At 51.3% G+C, this 12,527-nt stretch overlaps 1 protein-coding gene across 1 annotated transcript in view; it reads right to left on the bottom strand.

Moving 5' to 3' along the window:
* MTOR (mechanistic target of rapamycin kinase) overlaps nt 1-12,527 on the bottom strand; it is a 118,111-nt gene that overhangs the window by 102,113 nt on the left and 3,471 nt on the right. Inside the window, exons 3-10 of the mRNA XM_084786680.1 lie at nt 11,370-11,478; nt 10,498-10,730; nt 9,340-9,540; nt 8,009-8,143; nt 5,361-5,636; nt 5,163-5,271; nt 1,255-1,441; nt 274-402 (exon numbers count right to left, since the gene is read on the bottom strand). Of these exons, the coding sequence (XP_084642806.1) occupies nt 274-402; nt 1,255-1,441; nt 5,163-5,271; nt 5,361-5,636; nt 8,009-8,143; nt 9,340-9,540; nt 10,498-10,730; nt 11,370-11,478 (1,379 nt within the window). The remainder of the gene's footprint in view (nt 1-273; nt 403-1,254; nt 1,442-5,162; nt 5,272-5,360; nt 5,637-8,008; nt 8,144-9,339; nt 9,541-10,497; nt 10,731-11,369; nt 11,479-12,527) is intronic.

The raw sequence follows: 12,527 nt of genomic DNA, 5'->3' as shown, positions 1-12,527 counted from the left end.
ACAAAAACTAACAAAAAAAGTGCTGCCTTCATGCCAGGCCTTGTGTTAGTGGCTACTTCCTGAGCTCTCCTAGAGGGCATAAATTGTTATTTTCAGATGAAAAAAATCTAAGCTCAGAGAAGTAGCTAGTGAGGAAACTGGGCTTCATAACTAACCGGTGTGTTCACCCTGAGCTAGCCTGCCTATCCAATCAGTACACATATAGCCTGCCCCTCTCTCTTCCACACCAGGCCCACCGCTGAGGCTGGGCAGTCACAGGCCCCTGGCACACACCTCAGGCCCACGGCCAGCATGGGCTCCAGCAGCTCCTTGATGTCCTGCTGGATGCCTGGCCCCATCGCCCGCGCCAGCATGCTGATGCATGTGAACACTGTGGCATCCACCTGCACGGTTTTCTGCCTCCTGCAGAGAAACAGAGCAGCTACTTTAGACACAAAGACATTCATAATGTCCCACCTCAAGGCCATGCTGGGGCCAGCAGGGCAAGTTATTTAGGCAGGGCCAGCCAGGAGTGAGGGTGGAGATTATTGCAGAATTCTACTGGCTCCAGCCCATCAGTCTCTGTGGGTATGTATTTAAAACACTACTCCAGCAGATGGCAGTACCGTATCTTACAGAAGGGCTCTCTTTTTCTGAATTCAGGAAGAGGCACCATACTTAATGTGGGGCTGACCAAGGAACTGGTGTGTGCTCATCAGTAACCAGAGTAGCATATAAGTATACCATGGAAAGAAATGTCTCCCTATGATGAGAATGTTGCGTTTCAGGACGTGGCTTCTGAATCCACTAGAGCAACCCTTCCTAACAAACATCCAGGGGAACATAAACTCAATGCTGTTGGCGCTGACTCCCCAGGAGCGTCATGGCCTCTCCATCTGGCGAGCTGCCAGAGGCTTTGCTCCTGTTTTACCCAGTGGTGTGTTAACTGAGGGAAAAGATGACCATCTGGTCTCTTCAGGTCAAATCAGGGATATTCCTCCACAAACGTGCTACCAATGAAAGACTTGAATGCCAAAGAAAGAGCCAGACTAGAGAATGCATGACATTCGACACGTTCTACAGGGATTTCACCTTTCTGAATACTTACAGTCACACCTGAAGAGCCTGAACTCAAGTGAGGAGGGACTCTCTTCCTCCTGCCACGCCTCAGAGCACAACAACGTGTGGAATGGGCTCAAAGCTGTGCACACGGATGGTGCCTCTTACTCTCCACGTGAACAGGGTACACAGTGAAAACCTGACAGAGTCGCTTACTTGTGGGCAAAGTCCTTCGGAGGCAGGGCTGCTCGGATGATGTCAAGGACGCGGGGCAAGTAGACCTTGAACTCGGACCTCACTGCCACAGAAAGCAGCCCCAGGGCCTGGAATGCTGCAGTCCGTTCCTTCTCCTTCTTGACACAGCTCAGGACGTGGTTCATGGTGTCCTGGAGGTACTGGGTATCTGGTACAGAAAAGGCAGAGCACATGGCCAGGGTCAGCGTTCCTACACAGCACTCAAATTTACATTAAGGAAACCCAGTGGAAGGATACTAAGACTTTATAGGATAGGCCTGGAGGCTTAGAGGTTAAGAGCACTGACTGCTCTTCCAGAGGTCCTGAGTTCAATTCCCAGAAACCACACGGTGGCTCTCAGCCATCTATAATGTGATCTCGTGCACCCTTCTGGTGTGCAGGTGCACATGTAGGCAGAGCACTGTATACATAATAAATAAATCTTTTTTAAATTTTTAAAGGAGAAACTTGTTTGGTTTTTCAAGACTGGGTTTCTCTATGTAACAGTTCTGGCTGTCCTGGAACTTGCTTTGTAAGCCAAACTGGCCTCAAACTCACAAAGATCCGCCTGCCTTTGTCTCCCTGGGTTTAAAGGTGTGTGCCTTCACACTGGCTTTAAAGGATGAACTTTGTAAGACACCCTACACCTGGTAGTCACTCCTCAGGTATGTCTTTTAGGAGAGTATCATACAGTCGTCTCCATTAGTCTAATTCTTTTGAAATTATAATTTATGTGTGTGTGGCGGGGGTGGGGCAGGGGTTGTTGAGGTGTTTGTCAGTGTGAATGTGGAAGCCAGAGGACCACTTGTGGAATGAGTTCTTTCCTTGCCCCATGTGGGTCCAGGGGTAAAATTCAGGTCCCCAGGGTTAGTGGCAAGCACCTTTTCTGCTGATCCAGCTTGCTGGACCCTCCAGTAGTATTACTCAGGGGAAGAGTACATGCTCCTCTTCACAAACTGCTAAGGAGCCAGCACTTGAGAGCCAGAGGTTAGTGGAGCTTTGTGAGTTCAAGGCCAGCCTGGTCTATATAAAGTTGCAGGCCAGCCAGAGCTACAAGGTGAGGCCCTGTCTCAAGAAACAAAAACAAAAAAGCTAAGGGGCTGAAGATTTTTTACTGCAGATACATTAGAGTTAGACTTAAGTCTGAGGTCTGGGCAGCACACCTGCATCCTCACCATGTTTACATCAGCAGCATGCAGGAGCTGCTACTTCTAGGCACTGTGCACTGGAATTATTATTATTTTTTCAAAACAAAGAACTTTCCTGATTCTTTCCTCTCGCTCCTTCCCTTCCACTGATGCTGGTCCTTGAGTGTGGTGGCCAGTGTCTTTACTACTGAGCCATCCCGCAGCCCCTTAGGGTAATGTTTTGATTTATTTGTGTATTATGCCCAGCGTGTATTTTCTCTTTTAGATTTTCTTTTAGGGTATTTCTGCTATTCCCAGAGCTTCCACCATTGGGAAGTTCAGGAGATGACTGAGTTTTAATAAGAGACACGTCAGCATGGAGGTGCACAATTATGGTGGCTCTCCAGACTGAATTTCCCTGATATATTTTAACAAACAACAAACCCACATCAAAAGAATATACACACAGGCCTCTGTCTTTGTACATTGTTGCAAGGCTGTTCCCTGAATGTATCCTGCTGTTTTTTCAGCATGCCAGACTTTGATCAAATTTGGCCTACTTTTTGACCTGAGACTTTCAACCCAAGATACTTAAAGCTCTGCTGCTCAGAGGTGTCTCTGGTCACTAGGAAGGAGACACACTGCTGGTATCCAGCAGACAGAAGGGAACATTTAAAAATTATGGGTGATTTTCATTCCACCATTTCTTTGGCTCAGCAAGTTTAGGCGACTGCTTGGTCCTTACCCAGCACACTGTACTTGTGAGACCCAACCTGCTTCACAGCTCACCATCTAGCCCTCTCCATGCCTTCCCTGTCCTGGGAGAACCCATGTTGGAAATGGCACACGCTGAGGATCAGGCTGACCTTCCCTTTATCCACTTGTTCTTACTTGGTTCTGAACGCTTATAAAACACAGGCTGTAAGCGTAACTTTTATTCTCCCGGCTCAATTGTTGCTTGGGAGGCTTAGTGCCTCGTGCTAGCCTAGGCCTAGTCCAGGAAGCTTCTAGCCTCTGTACAATCTACCCTGGGCCTAGAATGGTTTCAGCCCCTGAGACTGCTGAATGAGCTCACCCTTACTTGTTCTTTCTGAGCTCTGGGCTGGCTGGGTCAACTCAGCTGTTCTAACTCAAACTCTTCTCCCAACTGACTTATTCAATCTGGCTTCTCTCTCGGTCTGGAATTGCTCCAGTTGGCCTCAAACTAACTTAGTGATCTGCTGATGTCTGGCTCGTTCTGTCTTCACCTGAGTTCTCTCTCCGCAACCCATCTCTCTATTACTGTCCTGGTAAAACCGCCTCCTCTCTCTATAAAAACACCTCTTAAGTAGCTTCCCTTTCCTCTCTCTGCTCATGGGAGTTGGGCGTATCCTACTCTGCCAAATCTTCTCTGACCCGTCACCTTTTCTGCCATTCAATTAGACATCACTTTCAAACATGGCTGTTTCCTTCTACAAACTAACTTTACTTTTGTTTCGGGTTAAAAGCATGTATCATCACACCCGGACCTAAGCTTTTCTTTACCTGATACTTGCTCTATACCAGAATGGCCTTGAACTCAGATCTGTTTGCCTTTGTCTCCTGGATTAAAGGCATGATTCTGTATTCCAGCCAGATCACATAGACCTAGAAGGTCTTTGGATGTGATCTCTTGCCAGAACAGCTGTGTTCTGAATTAACATTCCTCTACAACAGGCAACCTGCCACAGTGTTTGGGACAATGTCCACTCCCACCCAGTAGGAGGTAAGGGAGGGACATTAAATACAAATAAATAGGCAACTAGTGCACTATCGTATGTACCTCCTCATTCCCAACACGGATCTGACGTAGCTCCAGGAGGCAACGATAACCTAATCCTGGTTTCCACTCTGTGCCAGGCATTCCCATGCTGTTCACTGGGGGAGGCAGGGATTATTATTGTATCTTTCACTAGTCAGGAAGGGGACACCCACAAAGGTCTCCAAGTAATGGACCCATGCAGGATTCCTTCTGGGTCCATCACCAAAGCTTCCTACAGCTGAGGACTGTGATGGAAGGGAAAACAGTGTCTCTGGCCGCAACATTCGGGAAGGCCTCACGGGAAGACCTGTGCTTCAACTCTAGTAACCACTGAGGACAGCACAGCATACGGGAAGTCACCATCTGTCACCTGTGGACCTGCCTCTAGGTCACCCACACCCCTCTTCCTTACAGGGGGTGAGATGCTCGGTGATCACCATGGAGAAAAGCGGGTTACTAAAGCCGCTCTCCCGGCAGGTGCTGCTGTCAGCATGGACCTGTAGTGCCCTTCTGTTGACCTCACTGAGGCCTGGACTGGCTGTGAACTTTAGATGGTCCCACACCTCAGCCTCCCAGGGCCTGTGATACAGACATGAGCCATCACGCCCAGCACAAGCAGTGATGCTGGCTTTCAGTCGTGATGTCCTGGTCTAGAACTGGCCCTCCACTACACACTGTGGTTATTTTGTTTTCGTCTGAGACAGTGTCAAGTGTCCCAGGCTAGCCTCAAACTTGCTGTGTCAAGGACAGCAGGTGCTGAAATTGTACATGTGTGCCCACCCTGCCTAGCTCTTCCCTACACATGCTGACTGCCACTGGGTCTCTTAATAGAGAATGGAGAAAGCGGGCAGGAGGCAAAGCGCCCGAGACTAGCCCCATGCCAGCGCTACTCCAGGAGAGGCGGACTTGACTCTCCCAGAGCACCGCGGCCAAGTCTGTCTGAGAGGCCTTGGAGAGGGTGTGCCTTCCGAGGACAGCCTCACCTGTGAAGGCAGACGGTCGGAACGCAGCCAAGCGGGGCAGCAGGTTAAGGATTGTCATTTGGATCAGTGAGTTCTTGCTACTCCTGCATTTCAGCACCCACTGACACACCTGCGAGAGGAAGCACACAGCGTTGGCAGGGGAGAGGGCGCTGTGGGTGGGGGTGGGGGGTGTAGAAGGAAGGGCCGTTTGCCATTTACCTGATCAAATTTCTCTTCCATCAAGTCTCTGCAACAGCGGCTTTCCACCAGAGTGGACTTGGTAGGGCTGGGGGAAGCCCCAAATCCCATGAGGCCTTGGTGGGAGCTGTACCCCAGCAGTCCCACCAAGGCATTCGACTGCTGGGGCTGCACCGCCTGGAAACTGGTGAAGGGGGTGATGTGCCGAGGCTTTGTCCCGAAGCCCATCAGGTCTTTGCAGTACTTGTCGTGCACCAGCTGCTGCTGAGTGATTTCTTCCATCTCTTCTCTCAGACGCTATGCAGGTACAAGGAAGGAAGCAAACAGTCATGTTGGTTATGAGCGGCCTTTGCCCTGGACAGTGTGAATCTGCAGAGCAATCCACTTGCCCAGCCCTGAGGAGCAACTCCTTGCAAAGCAGAGGGGCCGCTCTTCATCTGGACTACCATTTTCCTAGAGCCTTGCAGAGGACCAGGTCCAGCTCTAACAAAGGCGGAAGACCACCTTCTACCGAGCACAGGGAACCCCAGCAGGCCACCTGCCCGGAGTTGTCACCAGGTGTCCTCCTGCCTGCCAGGCTCAGGAAGGCTCAATGCAGACTGCTGAGACTATCTGCTCCTGCGAAGGTGAAGGTGGCCCTATGCTGGCACCCTGCAAGAACATTCTAACCTCTTTCCCTGAAGCTGAGTAGAAACTCAGGCAAATCCTTTTCTCAGAATCCTTGTCCTGGCGTGGAAGAAGGTGCCTGGCAGTGCTGCTCTAGCGGCTGTTGAAGGGGTGCGCACCCCAGCTCACCTTCCACAGTCTGCAGCTCTTCTCGGCACAGATACTCACGTTCTTCAGAAGTCACGCCCCTCTTGTCAGTGCCACTGAAGGCTCCTGGCTGTCAATCCAGGGACCACCCCTGAGTCCTCATCTCGCTTGAATATTTGCAGCATTTCACACACCGCGATCTCTTGCATGAGACCATCGGCTCCCCCTCTGAGCCCCACACCCTCTGGCCCGTGCTCCTCCTTCCCAGCTGCCCCCATCGCCCCTGGTTCCTCGTCTCTCGACTCAAGTTCATAGACTCCATCTCTTTCCATCTACACCAGGTCATGTGTGGTTCTCACCCAGTCATGACTTGAATTAGCAGTGACCCCCACATTGCTCTGGCCCCACATTAGCCAGACCTCTCCCTAAAACTACTCAGTAGGTCATGCAGGTGCCCAACAAGCACCTAACAGGCTCCAAACCTCTGCTCTCTCCTCCTGTTTCCCTGGCTCAGCACAAAGCAACTCCATTCCCCCAGTCACAGAAGCAGACACGGACTTCTCAGCACAGCTGGGCTCCCGGTGCTGGGAGGCCGAGACAGGAGCTCCGGGGCACTGGGCAACTAGTCTTGCTGAGTCACTGAGCTCCAAGTTCAGTGCGAGACCTTGCTCAAAAAAATCCTATAGCTTCCACACTCCTATGCACACAACACACACGTGTATACACATATACATACACACACATACACACGCGCGCGTGCTCGCGCTCTTTTTTTTTTTTAAGTTACTCTTCAGAATTTATAAACAGCCTACCACTGCACACCAAGACTACTCAATGGCTCCGTACACCCTATGAGAGCTGCCACCTGGGCCCACAGCGTCTCCCGCTCACCTGCCCTGCACAGGGGCATTCACATCTCCTACTACCCCGCATGTTGCCCTGACACAGGCACAGCTACTACCAACCAACCACTGTCTGTCTAGACCCTGGGGTGACATTCCTCCCCAACAGATCCACATAGTCTCACAGATGGGGGGGTTTTACTCCCTCATATCCTGACTTCCTGTCTTCTCACTATCTGCGTCACTACATCTCACTGAAGCCAGCCAGACTATTCCAGGAGCCTCCTGCGGCAGCAACCAGGATGTGACCTCAACTACAAAAGCCTAACTGATCAAGAGGTCTGGTGTTCCTCAGAGTACCATCCTCAAGCCTGTGCCAGGGCCGCGTGGGCTGCTGGTGGCCAAGGAAGGCAAGGAAGCTGTAGCTTGCCTGCTCCTGGGTGACACAGGCCTCCTCTGCTGGCTCACTTTGGTGTAAAGACCTCACAATGGCTTCACATAAAGACAAAGAGACAGTCAGTGCTTCGCTCTTGTGCATTCAGGCCGTCATGGACTCAGCCCTTCCTGTTTTCTCTCACTGGCTGCTAAGTCCTTCCACCTTTAAACTGACCTAACAACCCAACTCCCTGACTTCATTCCCACCTCTCCACACACTGCTCCCCACAAGCACTCAGAGGTGTCAGAAATTCCTAACACCCCATGATTCCCGTGTGCACACCACTGACGTCTATGCCTGCAATTAAAATAAAACTGCTGACCACCAACAGTGAGCCTGACTGGACCTTGTTCCCTCTCTGACACCATCTCCTCTTCTCATTTGCTCATAATATACCAGCTGTCCTTCCCACGCCAAACTCTCTCCCCCCTCAAAGCCTCTGCTTAGAATACAGTCCCTCAGTCACGTCATGAGGCTCTCCCTCAGATGGCGCCACCTCAGCCTCCTCCTACCCTTCCATCTTACTGCCTGCTTCACAGTCTCCACAGGACTGGCTGTCTATAGCCCCGAGAAGACAGGGCTTCCCTGCCTGCGGACAGGCTGGCACAGGAGCCTGGGCCCCCCAGACGGTTTCTCACCTCTCCCTCCATGCTGCTGATTCGGACTAGCTCGTTGAGGATCAGCAAGGCCCCGTGGATTCGATCATCCCGATTCATGCCCTTCTCTTTGGCCAGGGTCTCATCAAACCCTTTCTCTGCTTCCTCAAATGTATGCTAAGGACAGAGAGTGCCTTTAGTACCGAGTGTTCAAGGAGAAAACACAGCTTACCCCCTCTACCCAGAGATTCGGCAGCATTCCAGAGCCTGCTGAAGTGCCTTGTGCTATCATCAACACTGACTTAGAAGCTCTTCTGTTTAACTTAGCTCCAATGCTGCAATATGCCTTTGAGGGAAATGCCATTGTCACCTCTGTTTGGTGGCCACATAAAACAAGCCCAAAGAAATTAAGTGACTTGTCCAATGTCACACAGCAAAGGCAAGAAAGGCAGCCTGGTCTCTTGTTCCCATACTCAGGCTCCTTCTGTGACATGCATTTCCTTGGCAGAAGCTTTCAGCACAGACTCAGGACACCGGAGCAGAGGGAGCTAGGCCTTTGCAAGTCAGGAGCAACCACTTCACTGGTTCAGAAACAGCAGCTGCTATCCTCGTTATGACACAGTGTTTCATCAGGTATCCCAGATTGGCTTGAACTCAGTTTTTGTTTGTTTACAGGACTTAATCTTGGTTGCTTAATTATATTTTGAAGTGATGATGATGTGGGCACTGCTGGCAAAATTTCAATTATCAAATGTTATTTGTTTTGTTTTAGAGATAGGGTCTCACTCTACATACCTGGAAGGCCTTAAAGTCAGAGACCTGCCTGTCCAACTCCCGAGTACTGGGATTAAAGGTGTCGGCCACCACACCTGGCCTCGGTGCAGAGGCTGGGGATGCAGTTCGGTTGGCAGTGTTGATCTAACATGCATGAAGCTCGGGGTTCACCGCCCAGCATGGCACAGAGCTGGGCATGGCGGTTTGCACCTATAATCTTAGCACTGGGGAGGTAGAGGCAGGAGAACCTCAAGTGCATCTCAGGCCCAATTCTTCTTTGCTTGCCTTAGCCTCCCAAGTGCTTGGATTACAGAAGTGTGCCACCACAGCCATCACAGCCACCACAGTCACCACAGTCACCACAGTCACCACGGCCACCACAGTCTGACTGACACATCTTCATGCTGAGCAATGCATAAAATAATGGTGTGGTTACCAATGTATCTTTACTAAGAAAATGCAATAAAAAACTGCTGATTCACAGTGACCAGAAGAATACCATGCTAGGCCCAAACAAATGTGAGGCCTGCTCCCTGGCCAGCTGTGATTCTCCAAGCAAAAGGGCTTTGCTAGTGGCTAATGTGGAGCCATCTCCTCACCCTGTACCACTGAGGCTTCTGCATCTCCTTCGGCTCCCGCTGGGTGGTGAGGATGAGACAGGCACGAAGGGCAGCCACAGCCCCTTCTCGAATGGCCTGCTTGGGGTCCCACACAGCCACAAAAATGTTGTCAAAGAAGGGCTGCACTTGCTGGAAGAAGAAAGTGGGGACGCTGATGGCCAGCTCACGGAGAACAAGGACCTGGGAGAGAAGGGCAAAGAGAACGCTATTCCTACCAGAACTTTGTTTGTTTGTTGTTTTTCAAGACAGGGTTTCTCTGTGTAGCCTTGACTGTCCTGGACTCACTTTGTAGATCAGGCTGGCCTCGAACTCACAGAGCCTCTGCCTTCCTGATTGCTGGGATTAAAGGTGTACCACACCACACCCAGCCCCTACCAGGACTTTTGTTCTCTCAGAACATACCCCTGTCATCCTAGAGCATCTCCCACCCTCCTATCTGGGAAAGCCTGGCACCAGAAGAGGCAAAGGAAAACAGACCTAGCACCTCAGTGTTCACCACCTGGCTGCCGACAAATGCAGAATGCATCAGGGCAGGCAGATGTTCAACGCTTTCTTAACACTAAATGGACAGCCTAGAACCATGTCTGCAATCCAGTAGAGTCAATAATTATTTACTGGATGAGAACACATTTTGTTGTTGTTGTTGTCACCTTTTTTGTTTTTGTTTTTAAAAGATTTATTTATTTATTTATTTATTTATTTATTTATTTATTACGTACACCTGCATGCAGAAGAGGGCACCAGATCTGTGAGCCATCATGTGGTTGCTGGGAACTGAACTCAGGACCTTTGGAAGAGCAGACAGTGCTCTTATCTCCAGCCCCAGAGAACACATGTTTGATGTTCAATTTTGTTACTATTTTTATTTAAGAGAAGACTAGTGTCTTCAGTTAAGGCTGCCAAGCTACAAAGCTGTGAATGACAAAGCCTTAACCAGGGCTAATGTCTATGCTACTTCCTTGGCCGGCTGGCCAGCCGCTGGGGATGCTTCATCCCACTGCAGCCACTGCCAGACCTTTCTCCAGCAGACTGACTCTTCCACCTCCCACCCTGAAGTCCCTTCCCAGGACAAACTTCAGAAGGACACAAAGCACGAGGAAGCACCACTGCTCCCCAGGCCTGGCTGTGGACACTCACGGCCGCATGTCTCCGGCCCTCATTGCGGTCAGCACCCAGCCATTCCAAGGCTCGCTTCACTTCGAACTCCACATACTCAGCAGTGAAAGTGTCCCCTGCCATTGCGAGGCGGCCAATGGCCTTGGATGCCATTTCCATGACAACTGGATCACTTGAGGGGAGGAGGTTCCGAAGGTAGTTGGCAAATCTGCCAATTCTGGTGGAATTTCCACCTTCCACTCCTATGAGGCTGGCTAGAAAAGAAAGCAAAGGTGACCTTGTGGTGTGTTCTGGAACGCATGTGGCCTGGAACTAAATGCTGGTGAGCGAGCCCTTACTCCATTCTCAGTACAGCTCTCCATGTAAAAAGGAGGTTTTTCATTTGAACCAGTAGACTGGGCTTTTGTTCCAGAACTATGTAAGTAAATCAAAATGGTGTCATTTGAACACATCTGCATATCTCCTTTCTAAGATAGAAAACACTTAAGACTGAGTGACAATTCACGGGACTCATGGCCAGCCCTTGGGCAAACAGCACCCATTTCTACTGCCAAACCCTGGTCTACAGTAAAGTCAGATCTGCAACAGGCAACATAGGCCAGAAGAACGAAAACCAGGCTTCTAGTCTCACCCCTGGCAAACTGGCCACAGGAGTGACCTACCAGCTCAGAGACTCGGCTGTCACATCCTAGAGTATGTTTTGCCCATGTCCCAGGACTTCCGCTAGAATCAGCACTTGTCTACGAGCACCAAAAGGTACAAGCTCCGTAAATCTTTTAAAAATAAAGATGAACTAGATATAGCTCCTTCAGCAAGTGCAGAAACGTACAGTGAGCACAGAGATGATCTGTGCAGTGTCCCTAACAGTCGCTGCTACCAGACACTATCCTTACCGATGGCCAAGATGCCCCCTTTCCTCTCATTGGCATCTGAGCTGGAAACCAGTTCAAAAATGTGATGGTTCAGCTGATCGTAGAAGCGAGTAGACTCCTCCTGACTCATCTGTAGGGAAGAGTGCACAGAACAGATCCCTGTTATCCTCCCATGGGTGACGACAGTAGGGGGCTGGCATATCCCCTCACCTGTGATGGCTGTGGGGGGCTGACATATCCCTCACCTGTGATGGCTGTGGGGGGCTGGCATATCCCCTCACCTGTGATGGCTGTGGGGGGCTGACATATCCCTCACCTGTGATGGCTGTGGGGGGCTGGCATATCCCCTCACCTGTGATGGCTGTGGGGGGCTGGCATATCCCCTCACCTGTGATGGCTGTGGGGGGCTGGCATATCCCCTCACCTGTGATGGCTGTGGGGGGCTGGCATATCCCCTCACCTGTGATGGCTGTGGGGGGCTGACATATCCCTCACCTGTGATGGCTGTGGGGGCTGGCATATCCCCTCACCTGTGATGGCTGTGGGGGGGCTGGCATATCCCCTCACCTGTGATGGCTGTGCGGGGCTGGCATATCCCCTCACCTGTGATGGCTGTGGGGGGGCTGGCATATCCCCTCACCTGTGATGGCTGTGGGGGGCTGGCATATCCCCTCACCTGTGATGGCTGTGGGGGGGCTGGCATATCCCCTCACCTGTGATGGCTGTGGGGGGCCGGCATATCCCCTCACCTGTGATAGCTGTAGGGGGCTGGCATATCCTCACCTGTGATGGCTGTGGGGGGCTGACATATCCTCACCTGTGATGGCTGTGGGGGCTGACATATCCTCACCTGTGATGGCTGTGGGGGGCTGGCATATCCCCTCACCTGTGATGGCTGTGGGGGCTGACATATCCTCACCTGTGATGGCTGTGGGGGCTGGCATATCCCCTCACCTGTGATGGCTGTGGGGGGCTGGCATATCCCCTCACCTGTGATGGCTGTGGGGGGCTGGCATATCCCCTCACCTGTGATGGCTGTGGGGGGCTGGCATATCCCCTCACCTGTGATGGCTGTGGGGGGCTGGCATATCCCCTCACCTGTGATGGCTGTGGGGGGCTGGCATATCCCCTCACCTGTGATGGCTGTGGGGGCTGACACAGTTCAAACCAAAGACAAAG

Source organism: Acomys minous (assembly GCF_964271855.1).
Source record: "Acomys minous genome assembly, chromosome: 6".
Lineage (NCBI taxonomy): Eukaryota > Metazoa > Chordata > Mammalia > Rodentia > Muridae > Acomys > Acomys minous.
The sequence above is the reverse complement of the archived record's forward strand: the minus strand, read 5'-3'. Positions and strand labels throughout refer to the sequence as shown.